This window comes from Bufo bufo, chromosome 1, assembly GCF_905171765.1.
Source record: "Bufo bufo chromosome 1, aBufBuf1.1, whole genome shotgun sequence".
NCBI lineage: Eukaryota > Metazoa > Chordata > Amphibia > Anura > Bufonidae > Bufo > Bufo bufo.
Window position 1 is genome coordinate 825,623,496 of NC_053389.1, and position 15,855 is coordinate 825,639,350.

Below are 15,855 nucleotides of genomic sequence, written 5' to 3' on the forward strand. Positions count from 1 at the left end.
GTCCACATCGCTGCTAGCCACGTGAGGTCCTGAGAACTGATCACCAGGTTACCGAAACAACTGTCAAAGTTTCTTTGGAACCACGTCCCTATGATAGCCGTGAGCGCCTCGGAGCCGTTATACAGGAAGAGCGGGAGTGAAGTAAATGTCACTGGTAACACCTCCAATAGATCTTCCTCTGTGTATGTCCTGCAGAACCAACCTGTCCACACAATCCGGTCCCCTGTGCTTGCCTTGGTGAGTGGAGGCTTGGATGAAATCTGTATGAGCACAGCCAGTAGATCTCTGTCCTTTCCTTTTAGTCTAGTTAAACATGAAAATTTGGCTTTAATTTTCAGCTCTGAGCCCACTTCAATGGAAAGACCCTTCTGCTTCTCGGCAGCTATGTGGGCAGACAGGTGCTCAGAATACTCTTTCAGTCTGGTGTATGAGAAATTATACATCGGTGTCACGCTGTGCAGAGTCCATTGCTTTTGAAGGAGCCTTTATACTCTTGTCGGATCAAGAGTTTCCTCCAAGGGGGTGCGCTGCGGGATTTTCTTTACCACTGCGAGGTAAATCTTCTGGGAGGATACCTCGAGCTGTGAAATAGGTTCCTTGCAAGTTTTGCCTGAAGATCCAGGAAATACTTCCTGTATATCTGAGAAAAACCTGTACAAAGAATGCTTTGAGTCTTTTTCTTAAATAAATAAAATTAAAAAAAAAATTATAAAAAAAGTTTTGTGTACTCATAAACATTATATATGTATGTAAACATAGCTTCAACTCATAGAAGACAATGGTGATGTAAAATACACAACATTTGAGCCAGTATAGATTCATTTCCTAAGGTCCAATTGCTATAAATTGACTTTCATGGAGGAGGGTCACTTTGTGAAAATGTACACAGGGAAGGTGGATCCAAAGCCGGGTAACAAAGGCCGACTTTGACACGCTGCCAATCCTGGAGGGAAGGTGCCTCAGGCTAGCTTTAGGGTTCGTCTTGTAGCCATAGACCTTCTCTACAAGCCCTGAAAGTTCCTTCCTAGCCCCAAAGGGTTCCGCTGGAGGTGACTTTCATGGAGCAGGGTAACTTTGTTAAAATTACACAGAAAAAGTGGATCCATTGACATCAATGTAAAAATAGGCAATTAATAAATATTGTCATCTATGGGCTGCTTTTTCTATTGACACTAATGTAAAAAAAAGCCCCGGTTTTGATGTAAATTACTCACAGTCCAAATGGACTAGAGAAGCTTTTATTTCTCCAGCATGAAGGTCCTGTCCAGCCTATCATACACCATAAGTTTTCAAACTTTTGGGCCATTGGCTAGGGAGATATGAATGCTCAAGCAAGGCCTGTCAGTCCATATCTTTAACAGGAAATTATTGAAAAGGTCTTAATCTGGACCATTTATGGAACGGCTACTATATTTTCACTTTTAGCTTAAAATAAAGCTCAAGATTCTCAATGAAATATTGCAAGTAAACATAGAGATATCTGCTCAAAATTTTTACACAATGCAGAACCAACCTAGGTCTCTGCCCAATTGTAGTTTCATGGCATTTGAAACTAGTGGACATTTCACTATTTTATCTGTTACATAGTTTGGTGACATTCACTAATATTTGGCTGTGATAAACCCCTGCTCTACCTAGTGGAAGGTTAATAAATTTCACTAATTTGTCTGTTACATTGTCGGGTGAAATTCACCAATTTTTAGCTATGATATACCCCTGCTCTACTTAGTGTACAGGTTAACAAATTTCACAAATTTGTCTGTTACAAAATTGGGTGAAATTCACCAATTTTTTACTGTGATATACCCCTGCTCTACCTAGTACAGGTTAATAAATGTCACTAATTTGTCTGTTACATTGTCGGGTGAAATTCACCAATTATTGGCTGTGATATACCCCTGCTCTACTTAGTGGACAGGTTAACAAATTTCACTAATTTGTCAGTTACAAATTCGGGCAAAATTCACCAATTTTTGGCTGTGATATACCCCTGCTCTACCTAGTACAGGTTAATAAATGTCACTAATTTGTCTGTTACATTGTCGGGTGAAATTCACCAATTTTGGGCTGTGATATACCCCTGCTCTACCTAGTGGACAGGTTAATAAATTTCACTAATTTGTCTCTTACATTGTCGGGTGAAATTCACCAATTTTTGGCTATGATATACCCCTGCACTACATAGTGGACAGGTTTATACATTTCACTATTTTTTCTGTTACATAGTTCGGTGACATTCACTAATTTGTGGCTGTGATATACCCTTGCTCTACCTAGTGAACAGGTTAATAAATTTCACTAATTTGTCTGTTACATTGTTGGGTGAAATTCACAAATTTTTGGCTGTGATATACCCCTGCTCTACCTAGTGGACAGGTTAATAGATTTCACTAATTTGTCTTTTACATTGTCAGGCGATATTCACCAATTTTTGGCTGTGATATACCTCTGTTCTACCTAGTAGACAGGTTAATACATTTCACAATTTTTTCTATTACATAGTTGGGTGACATTTACCAATTTTTGGCTGTGATATACCCCTGCACTACCTAGTGGACAGTTCTATACATTTTACTATTTTTTCATTTACATAGTTGGGTGACATTCACAAATTTTTGGTTGTGATATACCCCTGCTCTACCTAGCGGACAGGTTAATAAATGTCACTAATTTGTCTGTTACATTGTCGGGTCAAATTCACAAATTTTTGGCTATGATATACCCTTGCACTACATAGTGGACAGGTTTATACATTTCACTATTTTTTCTGTTACATAGTTCGGTGACATTCACTTTGTGGCTGTGATATACCCCTGCTCTACTTAGTGGACAGGTTAACAAATTTCACTAATTTGTCAGTTACAAATTCGGGCAAAATTCACCAATTTTTGGCTGTGATATACCCCTGCTCTACCTAGTACAGGTTAATAAATGTCACTAATTTGTCTGTTACATTGTCGGGTGAAATTCACCAATTTTGGGCTGTGATATACCCCTGCTCTACCTAGTGGACAGGTTAATAAATTTCACTAATTTGTCTCTTACATTGTCGGGTGAAATTCACCAATTTTTAGCTATGATATACCCCTGCACTACATAGTGGATAGGTTTATACATTTCACTATTTTTTCTGTTACATAGTTCGGTGACATTCACTAATTTGTGGCTGTGATATACCCTTGCTCTACCTAGTGAACAGGTTAATAAATTTCACTAATTTGTCTGTTACATTGTTGGGTGAAATTCACAAATTTTTGGCTGTGATATACCCCTGCTCTACCTAGTGGACAGGTTAATAGATTTCACTAATTTGCCTTTTACATTGTCAGGCGATATTCACCAATTTTTGGCTGTGATATACCTCTGTTCTACCTAGTAGACAGGTTAATACATTTCACAATTTTTTCTATTACATAGTTGGGTGACATTTACCAATTTTTGGCTGTGATATACCCCTGCACTACCTAGTGGACAGTTCTATACATTTCACTATTTTTTCATTTACATAGTTGGGTGACATTCACAAATTTTTGGTTGTGATATACCCCTGCTCTACCTAGCGGACAGGTTAATAAATGTCACTAATTTGTCTGTTACATTGTCGGGTCAAATTCACAAATTTTTGGCTATGATATACCCTTGCACTACATAGTGGACAGGTTTATACATTTCACAATTTTTTCTGTTACATAGTTCGGTGACATTCACTTTGTGGCTGTGATATACCCCTGCTCTACCTAGTGGACAGGTTAGTAAATTTCACTCATTTGTCTGTTGCATTGTCGGGTGAAATTCACCAATTTTTGGCTGTGATATACCCCTGCTCTACCTAGTGGACAGGTTAATAGATTTCACTAATTTGTCTTTTACATTGTCAGGCGACATTCACCAATTTTTGGCTATGATATACCCCTGCTCTACCTAGTAGACAGGTTAATATATTTCACAATTTTTTCTTTTACATTATTGGGTGAAATTCACCAATTGTTGGCTGTGATATACCCCTGCTCTACCTAGTAGACAGGTTAACAGATTTCACTAATTTTTCTGTTACATTATCGGGTGAAATTCACCAATTGTTGGCTGTGATATACCCCTGCTCTACCTAGTAGACAGGTTAACAAATTTCACTAATTTTTCTGTTACATAACACTGCTCTACCTAGTAGACATTTTACAAAATTTCACTAATTTTTCTGTTACATGTATGACATTCACCAATTTTTGGCTGTGATATACCCCTGCTCTACCTAGTGGACAGGTTAATAAATGTCACTAATTTGTCTGTTACATTGTCTGGTGAAATTCACCAATTTTTGGCTATGATATACCCCTGCACTACATAGTGGACAGGTTTATACATTTCACTATTTTTTCTGTTACATAGTTCGGTGACATTCACTTTGTGGCTGTGATATACCCCTGCTCTACCTAGTGGACAGGTTAGTAAATTTCACTAATTTTTCTGTTACATGGATGACATTCACAAATTTTTGGCTGTGATATAACCCTGCTCTACCTACTGGACAGGTTAATAAATTTCACTAATTTGTCTGTTACATTGTCGCTGAATTTTACCAATTTTTGGCTGTGATATACCCCTGCTCTACCTAGTGGACAGGTTTATACATTTCGCTATTTTTTCTGTTACATAGTTGGGTGACATTCACAAATTTTTGGCTGTGATATACCCCTGCTCTACCTAGTTGATATGTTAATAAATTTCACTAATTTGTCTGTTATATTGTCGGGTGTAATTGACCAATTTTTGGCTGTGATATACCCTGCACTACATAGAGGACAGGTTTATACATTTCACTATTTTTTCTGTTACATAGTTCGGTGACATTCACTAGTTTGTGGCTGTGATATACCCTTGCTCTACCTAGTGGACAGCTTTATACATTTCACTAATTTGTCTGTTACATTGTCGGGTGAAATTCACCAATTTCTCCTGGAATTTATGACCCCACTCTGCAACCCCTGAAAGTCTGGAGTCAGTACCCCTAAAGGAATCTTAGGAAAGGGCCGCTGAATGTGTGACTTTGGGAAGGGCACTTAGAAAAAAAATGTGCCACCGGGGAAAATGATGCAGTGTCCCATACTTTAACTTACTGCCGTGCTGGGAGAGAGGGTGACTCCGGCTTGGGTAGGGTCTCTTTTGGAAGCCATGACCCCACTCTGCAACCCCTATAATCTTATCATAGTCAGAATTATGTGTTCAGCAAAGCTGATCAAAAACTTGCTGTGGAGAGACACATGTCCAGTGACTGTCTCTCAGAGCAGAAAGATTTCATCTCACACTTTGCTTCCTGTAGCGAAAACACACCATCCCTAACCCATAGAATCATCGAAAGCCATCTTGTTTTTTTTTTTTTCTGAGGGGTCAGATTTACCAATGAGGTGGGGATCAGTGTCCATTTCAGTAGCTCAATAAGCCAATCTCCAGTTCAACTTGTTAGTCTATTCCAGTTGTAACCTGTAGGTGACAGCACTGAAATTTGATTAAAGATGCTATGGCTGACGGGTAACAGCTCTGTGTTGGAAGTGAGCACCTTGGGTTTGAATCCTCAGAGGGGCCAGGACATTTTTTTTTTCTTCCACATTTAACAATTACTGAATCCCTATAACCTTATCATAATCAGAATTATGTGTTCAGTAAAGCTGATCGAAAACTTGCTGTGGAGAGACAAATGTCCAGTGAGTGTGCCATGCTGTGGCTGACTGGTAACTAGGCTGAGGCGACCTTTAATTTTTCTTTTTTAACATTGTCGTCTATAAGAAATGAGGCTAAACTCTCACTCCAATATCTCAGGTCAAGCTAGAGATATCAGCTCAACATTCTAACCAAAAGTAGACCTCCCATAGACCTCTGCCTGCTGGGAGAGGTAGGGGTACCTTAAATTTTTTTAAGTACTTTGGGTGTCCAGACCTTGCCTGAGGGTTGTAATTTGGGGTGATTTTAAGATTGTGGGTGTCCTCAGGTGCCCCCCAGTTTTGGGGGGCTAGGGGAACCACACTATTCTGGAAGTGTTTAGCATGCTAAAAACTGCTCAGGTTATGTCTGTGGGAGCTTAATGGTGGTTTTTCTCATGGTCTTTGCATGTTTGTGTGCAAGTGAAGGTAGATTTTAGCCCTCAACCTCTGATGCAGCACAGGTGGTGTTCAATGTATGTCAATGGAAGGTTTAACCCTGGATGCTTCTATGGTGTTTCTATGTGTTACTATACGACTTTGGTAGTCATAGCTGATAATGTGCTGTTTCTGGACGTCTCCCAAACACATGCCGGAGGGTGGGGTGAAGTGTACGTGAAGGGCGAGTTTAGCCCATAATAACCTGTGATGTAGCACAGGTTGGATTCCATACAAGTGAATGCAAGGTTTAACGCAGGCTGCTCCTATATGAATGGAGTACATAGCTGACACAGTGCTGTTTCTGGCACATTGAAGGGCGAGTTTAACCCATAATAACCTCTGATGCAGCACAGGTGGGATTCCATACAAGTAAATGGAAGATTTAACCAAGGCTGCTTCCATGTGTTCCTTTATGACTTTATAATTCATAGCTGCCACAGCGCTGTTTCTGGAACATGGCAGGGAGAGCTTATCCATTAACCTCTGATGCAGCACAGGTGGGATTCAATACAAGTTAATTGAATGTTTAACACAGGTTGTTTCTATGGTGTCCACATGTGTTCCTGTATGACAGGGCTGCCCAAAAGTAGGTCTCCGTCTGTTGCAAAACTACAAGTCCCAGCATCCCTTGCAAAAAATCCTAAGACTGATCTTATATGCTCAGTCTAGCAGAGGATGCTGGGAATTGTGGTGTTGCAACAGCTGGAGATCTACTATTTGTGCACCCCTGCTGTATGAGTTAAAATCATTACAAGCCTTTATTGAGTAGTCTCACGTGTGTAACCAAGAAGAGAGAGAGACTATTAGTGAAAGGATTTGGACCTTTCTGGACCTCTACGACCACCTTGGTTTGGTCTTACTGACGTCCGGAGAGATATTTCTCAGTCGGCAAAAACATGACACACACACAGGTATCACTTAGAAATACTCTAACTTTATTATGCTATAGCTTGGCCTTATATAGGCAGTAGAAAAGTTTGCATAACAACAGCGTTAAACCAATCATAAATATACACATTGTTGCTCATACACATACTACCGGAACATCCTAATATGGCATGTGTACGTGCAGTAAGCAAAAAGAATAGGTTTTAATCAGTCACATAAAAGTGTATGCAGTTGGGCCGAATGACCCTGAATAAGGCAAAAACGTTTGTACTAGTTCTGGAGGCCGTCGGATCCGGGAGATTTATTATTTTTTGCCTTTTTTATCACTTTAAATATTTCCTGTAGTTCTATGGGTTTGTTTAAATGTATTAATTGTTCTTTTGCTATTTATGGAAGTGAAATTTATTTCACAAAAGTCTTGATCCCGTCACTAGTTGATTGTGGGGTGGAAGGATCGTCCTTTAGATTATAAAGTGAGGAATAATAGGAAGCAAAAACATTAACTATTTTTCTGAGACTTTGCTGCTTGTTGTGCTGGTCATCGTACACATAGTGCCAGTAGAAGCGTGTTTTTGTTTTTCTCAGGTATTGTTCATGTTTGTGCTGGCATAATTGATATACAGCCAGGTCCATAAATATTGGGACATCGACACAATTCTAAGATTTTTGGCTCTATACACCACCACAATGGATTTGAAATAAAACAAACAAGATGTGCTTTAACTGCAGACTGCCAGCTTTAATGTGGTGTGGTGGATGACCGAAGAATTCTTTCCCTGATCAAGAAAACACCCTTCACAACAGTTTGCCAGATCAAGAACACTCTCCAGGAGGTAGGTGTATGTGTGTCAAAGTCAACAATCAAGAGAAGACTACACCAGAGTGAATACAGAGGGTTCACCACAAGATGTAAACCATTGGTGAGCCTCAAAAACAGGAAGGCCAGATTAGAGTTTGCCAAATGACATCTAGAAAAGCCTTCACAGTTCTGGAACAACATCCTATGGACAGATGAGACCAACATCAACTTGTACCAGAGTGATGGGAAGAGAAGAGTATGGAGAAGGAAAGGAACTGCTCATGATCCTAAGCATACCATCTCATCAGTGAAGCATGGTGGTGGTAGTGTCATGGCGTGGGCATGTATGGCTGCCAATGGAACTGGTTCTCTTCTATTTATTGATGATGTGACTGCTGACAAAAGCAGCAGGATGAATTCTGAAGTGTTTCGGGCAATATTATTTGCTCATATTCAGCCAAATGCTTCAGAACTCATTGGACGGCGCTTCACAGTGCAGATGGACAATGACCCAAAGCATACTGCAAAAGCAACTAAAGAGTTTTTTAAGGGAAAAAAGTGGAATGTTATGCAATGGCCAAGTCAATCACCGGACCTGAATCCGATTGAGCATGCATTTCACTTGCTGAAGACAAAACTGAAGGGAAAATGCCCCAAGAACAAGCAGGAACTGAAGACAGTTGCAGTAGAGGCCTGGCAGAGCATCACCAGGGATGAAACCCAGCGTCTGGTGATGTCTATGCTTTCCAGACTTCAGGCTGTAATTGACTGCAAAGGATTTGCAACCAAGTATTAAAAAGTGAAAGTTTGATTTATGATTATTATTCTGTCCCATTACTTTTGGTCCCTTAACAAGTGGGAGGCACATATACAAACTGTTGTAATTCCTACACCGTTCACCTGATTTGGATGTAAATACCCTCAAATTAAAGCTGACAGTCTGCAGTTAAAGCACATCTTGTCCGTTTCATTTCAAGTCCATTGTGGTGGTGTATAGAGCCAAAAATGTTAGAATTGTGTCGATATCCCAATATTCATGGACCTGACTGTAGTTCATATCTTAAATCCTGGAGTTGTTTATATGTTATGGGGGACGGTTTGAGTTTATGTTAATGTTCCAGGTCTTCTATGGCTTTACTTAGTTTTTCTGTCAGGAGAATCCTATATTTCTTATCATGAGCAGCAATTTTTATCAACTGCCTTTTTATAAACGATTAACATGATTGGGGAAACATCTGCAGTGCAGTTAAAGCACATCTTATTCGTTTCGATGATATTATTGAACCAATTCTGGCCATTTTTAATATTTAGCAGTAACCATGTGTCTACTATAATGAGGTTAATTCTTGAGTAAGTTTTATGTGAGTTTGAATAAAATGTGTAGTCACGCTCGGAAGCATGCAGCACTCTCTACGTATCGTACAGATCTTCTGAGAAAAGAAGTTGAGCAAATGGGGACGAGTGTCTGGGATCTGGATGGGAGGATTTATCCATGATGGGTGACGGGAGTAAATTAAAATCTCCGCTAATAAGTAAAGACCCCTGTTTTATGCTGGATATCTTTAATAATAAATCTTTAATGAAAGGTAGTTGTTGGTAATTAGGGGCATACATGGTGACTTATGTATACACGCTAAGTTATTTTTAATCGCTATTGCTATCCTTTTTGCTTCCCTGTGGCTGGAGTTCCTATGCTGCAGTCTAAAAGTATCTTCTTTATTTAAGTGGGTCTCTTGGACACATACAGTTGTGTTAAAAATTCTTCAACCCCCACTGAAATTGAGTGTTTTGGCCAGTTTGACATTGATTTTGATCATTTCAGTCATCGTGTTTACAATTAAATCAAAGAAGCCCTTGTAAGTCAGACAAATATAACATAACATTTATAATGAAATAACCACAAATGTCTTTTCTGTGCTCACATCATTATCAGTTTCATTCAACCCCCAAGTGACATTCAATCTTAGTACTTAGTACAACATCCTTTTCCAGTTATAACAGCTTTTAAACATGAAGCATAGCTTGACACAAGTGTCTTGCAGCGATCTACGGGTATCTTCGCCCATTCTTCATGGGCAAAAGCCTCCAGTTCAGTCACATTCTTAGGCTTGCGCGCTGCAACTGCTTTCTTTAAGTCCCACCAGAGGTTCTCAATCGGATTTAAGTCTGGTGACTGCGATGGCCACTTCAAAATGTTCCAGCCTTTAATCTGCAACCATGCTCTAGTGGACTTGGAGGTATGCTTGGGATCATTGTCCTGTTGAAAGGTCCAACGTCTCCCAAGCCTCAGGTTTGTGACGGACTGCATCACATTTTCATCCAATATCTCCTGGTACTGAAGAGAATTCATGGTACCTTGCACACGCTGAAGCTTCCCTGTACCTGTAGAAGCAAAACAGCCCCAAAGCATGATTGACCCCCCGCCATGCTTCACAGTAGGCAAGGTGTTCTTTTCTTCATAGGCCTTGTTCTTCCTCCTCCAAAGAAACATAGCGTTGATCCATGGGCCCAAACAGTTCTAATTTTGTTTCATCAGTCCACAGAAAACTTTTGTGGTTTGTCCACATGACTTTTGGCATACTGCAGTCGACTCTTCTTATTCTTTGGAGACAGCAAGGGGGTGCGCCTGGGAGTTCTGGCATGGAGGCCTTCATTACGCAGTGTGCGCCTTATTGTCTGAGCTGAAACTTCAGTACCCACATCTGACAAATCTTTTTTCAGTTCCTCAGCAGTCACACGGGAACTTTTCTCCACTTTGCGCTTTAGGTAGCGCACAGCAGTCGAAGTCAGTATCTTCTTTCTGCCACGACCAGGTAGCGTTTCAACAGTGCCCTTTGCCTTGAATTTGCGAATGATGCTTCCTATGGTGTCTCTTGGTATGTTTAACATCTTTGCAATCTTCTTATAGCCATTGCCCTTCCTGTGAAGAGAAATCACCTCTTCTCTTGTCTTCCTGGACCATTCTCTTGACTTTACCATGTTTGTAAACCCACCAGTAAATGTCTAGAAGGAGCTGAGTATCACAGTCCTTTTAAATCTGCCTAATTGGTGCTTATTATGCTTGATTGCTGCTCCTTGACATCCACAGGTGTTTTCAATACCTGATCGAAAACACTTGAATGAACCTCTGTTCTTAAGAGTGGTAGTCTTTAAGGGGTTGAATAATTGTGTCAATGAAGAAATCACAAAAAAAAAACATTTAATACTGTATTACAAAAACAATTGATGTCATTTTAGTTGCATTTGGTTCTTTAAAAAGTCCTTGTAAGATTTTATTCTGAACACAATTACAAATGTACAATAAATTCCCTAAACCCTTTACAGCATTGGGGGTTGAATAATTTTGAACACAACTGTATTATATCAGATTTTAATAGTTTTGCTTCCTTCCAGAACATTGATCTTTTTAAGGGGCTATTACAGCTTTTTGTATTAATACTTGAAATAGTAAAAACAATATTAATATCCTAAATACAAAGGGTTAGATATACGAATGTCACTGTTAAATAATACAAAAAAAAAAGTAGAAAAAAAGAATGCAATAGGGGTAAAAGGTGAAAAACGGTAAATAACCGTAAATAACCGTTAAACAACTAACTGTAATAGAACAGTAGAGTAAGGGAAATAAGGCAGTGGGTAATTCTCGCTAAACAACTAACTGTAACAGGTCATGCTGTAATTATAACAGTAAAATAGGTCTGAGTCTGAGTCTGGTGCACTTTTCGGCTTGCGTATGTGGTGCACTCTGTCTATAAGCAAATCTCTTTGTTCTGCTGAGGGGATGAGCGCTACAAAGAAGTCCGTTAGGAAATCCTGCAAAGCGTCCGCATTAATACTTTTGTGAATCCCCCTAAACCTCAAGTTGTTACGTCTTGAACGGTCTTCCAAGTCAGCTATTTTGAGTTTAAGTGCTGAAATATCCGCTTCTACCTCATTGTGCGCATCCACTAATTGATTGTGTGCGGTTGTGAATGCCTCCATTTTATTTTCAATATGGGATGTTCTGTCCCCGATTTGTGCTATATATTTTTGCAATGCTGAGAAGGCAGTGGTGATATCTTTATTTATGGACTGTTTCAGCTCAGATAAGAGGCTTCTCAATGTAGATTCTGTTACTGGGGGCTATTCATACCTCTGCTGGGGGAGAGCTGTGACTGTGCCTCATGTAGACATTAATAGGTGCCTCTCATTAAAGGAGCTGTTTGCTCTTTATTGTGGAGCTGTTCTTGGCTTCCACTACAAAAACATTGTTTGCTGGCTGGGGAGCTGTGCACTGAGGGGGGCAGGGAGGATTCAGAGCGCTCTGAGCGCGCGCCATCCTCCTCGGCGCTTCTATGATGAGAGCTGCAGGCGGCATCTTGATTTTTGCCCGAGGCCGGGACAAAGACTGCAATCTTTGCCGGCGCTGTTTCTTTTTTCTTGGTGCAGAATATGGTGAGTGATTAAGTGCGTGGGGCAGCTGAAGATCGCGTTCAGACGCTAATTTAAGATGTCCGAGAGTGCTGTGAGCTGCTTTATTTGACGTACCCTGTTTCTTCTAGCGTCCTCCTAGCTCTGCATCCGGCTATGCCCCCCAAAAATCATATTATTGTTAATATTTGTATTTCATATATTATATGTGTAATATTACACTCCAGTATATTGATCTAGAAGATATAGTGTATGACCTTTCATTGATACTAAGAAAGTATCAAATGATCATTGTAGGACTACTATCTTTGGTCATTTTCCCTTTTAAAGAATATGAAGATTACAGATGATTAGGTTTTCCTGCTAGTTTCGTGGATGACTCAGCATGACCATGTATTAGATGGGCAGCCATTTATTTAAATGTTCGCTATGTAATAACACATTGTTTGTATCTTCCTCCAGTGATAATGGCATAAAGATGTTTTAGCTTGTAAAACTGCAGATTAAGGCCGTTTTACAGTGGCCAACCATAGGCCAGATAATCATTAACAAATGTTCGTAGAAATGCTTGTTAGTGATTACCTGCTGCTGTAAATAATGATTCTGTATGAGGAAGACCGATGACATTAGCGACTGCTCCTCCCCATACTGTGGAGGTGATGGCTGCATGTAAATGCAGTGTTCTCCAACACTGAGGAGCAGGCAATTGCTGAGATTGCTTCCTTCCTGACAATTATTTGCTCTATCTAGTAGTGATGAGCGGGAGGTGCCATATTCAATTTCGCAATATTCGATAGAATATTCGCCAAAATCGAATATTCGTCATTATTCTATTTATCACAAATAATATGTGATTTAATTATTTGCTATATTGCTATATGACGAATATTCTAAAAAACAAAGTTATAGTTATATAGCGAATATTTGTAAAATACACATATAGACTGTAATTTAGCTAATATAGTGCTATAATATTTTTTTATAGTCTAATTATTATTTTTTCTCTTCAGATTTGGAAAAAAATTACACTATTAAAGAAAAAATACTATAGCACTATATTAGCTAAATTGCACTCTATATGTGTTTTTTACGAATATTCGCTATATTGCTATAACTTCGTTTTTTAGAATATGACGAATATTCTAAAAAACGTAGTTATAGCAATATAGCGAATATATTCGTTATTTAGAATATTCGTCTTTTTAAAAAGAAAAACTGTACTGTTATTCCACGCTTGTCGGGGAGGAGTATGCCAACAACTGTACAGATTGGAGAAAAAAGGCGAATATTCTAAATAACGAATATATTCCCTATTTAGCTATATATTCGTTTTTTAGAATATTCATCTTTTTTTTTTCCATATGAAAACATGATTACTTCCTGCTTAAGTTGCTTGTGGGCCAATGACTCATTGACCCACAAGAAAGAAGCAGGGAGGAATCATGTTTTCAGATGTTAAAAAAATGACGAATATTCGATATAGCGAATATATAGCACTATATTCGAAATATTTGCGAATTAGCGAAGTTGCGATATTCGCGATTAATATTCGCTATTCGAATATCCGCGCTCAACACTACTATCTAGTAGTGTAAAGGAGCATTTACCAACATGGTTTTTCAGATGAGATGGCTTCTTTAAGTTTTTCAAAGGCTTCTTTAAAGTCCTTGTTCCTCAGAGTGTATATAATAGGATTAAGCAGTGGGGTCACCACAGTATAACCTAGAGACAAGACCTTACTCATTAATAGCAAATGTCCTTTTGTTGGAAACATATAAACAATCATTAATGTCCCATAAAAAAGGGAAACCACAATGACATGGGAGCTACAGGTGGAGAAGGCTTTATGTCTTCCAGTATTGGATGGGATCTTCAGAACGGTGATGACAATGTACACATAGGACACCACAATTATTATGAAAGGTGCAATTAAAACTAAAAATCCCAATGTCAGGACCCATTTATGAAGTATGGATGTATCAGAGCAGGAGAGCTGCATTATGGGATCAAGGTCACAGAATAAATAGTCAATAATGTGTGGTCCACAAAAATGAAGATTGCTCATAGAAATGACATCAATTAATGTCACCATTGAACCAATCAACCAAATCACACTTATCGACGTCACGCAAAACCTATGGTTCATGATGGAGTGATAATGGAGGGGGTTGCAGATGGCCAGATAACGATCATAAGACATCACTGAGAGAAAAAGACATTCTGAGGACTCTGAGGCTCCAAAAATAGAAAACTGGGTGATGCAGCCGATGAGAGTCATAGTAGTTCTATTATACAGTACAGTATGAAGAAGGATAGGGACAATGTCCATAGTCACCAGGAGGTCACATAATGATAGCTGCGTAATGAAGAAGTACATGGGAGACTGAAGGGTTTTACTTAATATGTACAATACCATGATGAGAAGGTTTCCTGAAATTGCCCCGCAGTATATAATAACCAGTAGAGGAAAGAACAGAAATTTGAAGCTTTGAAGATTTGAAAACCCGAGGAGGAGGATGGAGGTGATATTATTTGTCCGGACTATCTGGGGAAGGCAAAGGAAGGAATCAAAGTTAAGATAAATAATTTAATTTGTCAGTAGAAAGTTTAATTTAATTCAAAAGTTCTACACAGGAGGAAAAAGTCAAGTGTCTTCGGCATTGTCCATCGATGTTGTTATGAGTTTCAGCTTTGAATGTTTTTTTTCATTCAAAGATGATCTACTGTATTTGTTTTCTTGACTTTTTGACCAATAATTGTATTCTCTTTAATATAGCAATTCTGTTGCGCCATTTCTGATAACTCTGCTTTGTGCAAATTGGCAACTCATTGGTACTAGCTATATGGAAATTTCTTGAAATTTGCTTCCAGTCTGATTTCAATAAATGAGTCTGCAGATTCAGTTTGGGTAAAATAAATGTGATCCAAATTTAAAGTGTTTATACATATTTCCCAGAAAAGTTGTGCATGACACTCTGATGACTCCCAGGACTGTGTCCAACCCCTTTCAATTTCTTTACCGCAAAGACAGTATTAGTAATGTCAAAGTGTTGGTGACAAACACAGCTATGGGTAAACGGATGGTAGCCGGTGGTAACACACAGTCTGTTTAGTAACTCACTGCACTGTCAAATTTGTCATGCTTTTTAAAATTAGAAAACTATTAAAAAGTTATCTCGTTTGGGGGAGAGCCAGTGTTGGGTGCATCAAAAGGGTCATAGATGCCACTTTACACATCACTAGTCAGACCACACATGGAGTACTGTGTACAGTTCTGGGCTCCTGTCAACAAGGCAGACATAGCAGAGCTGAAGAGGGTTCAGAGAAGGGCAACTAAAGTAATAACTGGAATGGGAGGACTACAGGTCCAAGAAAGATTATCAAAATTAGGGTTATTAACTTTAGAAAAAAGATTAGTGAGGGGAGATCTAATTACTATGTATAAATATATCAGGGGTCAGTACAGAGATCTCTCCCATCATCTATTTATCCCCAGGACTGTGACTGTGACGAGGGGACATCCTCTGCGTCTGGAAGAAAGAAGGTTTGTACACAAACATAGAAGAGGATTCTTTATGGTAAGAGCAGTGAGACTATGAAACTCTCTGCCTGAGGAGGTGGTGA

The 15,855-nt window shown here is 39.1% G+C and overlaps 1 protein-coding gene across 1 annotated transcript in view; it reads right to left on the minus strand.

Annotated features, from left to right (window-relative positions):
- The window catches only part of LOC120989707 (olfactory receptor 11A1-like), a 34,440-nt gene that overhangs the window by 7,228 nt on the left and 11,357 nt on the right, over positions 1-15,855 (minus strand). Inside the window, exon 2 of the mRNA XM_040417974.1 lies at positions 13,843-14,776. Coding sequence (XP_040273908.1) covers positions 13,843-14,776 — 934 coding nt within the window. The remainder of the gene's footprint in view (positions 1-13,842; positions 14,777-15,855) is intronic.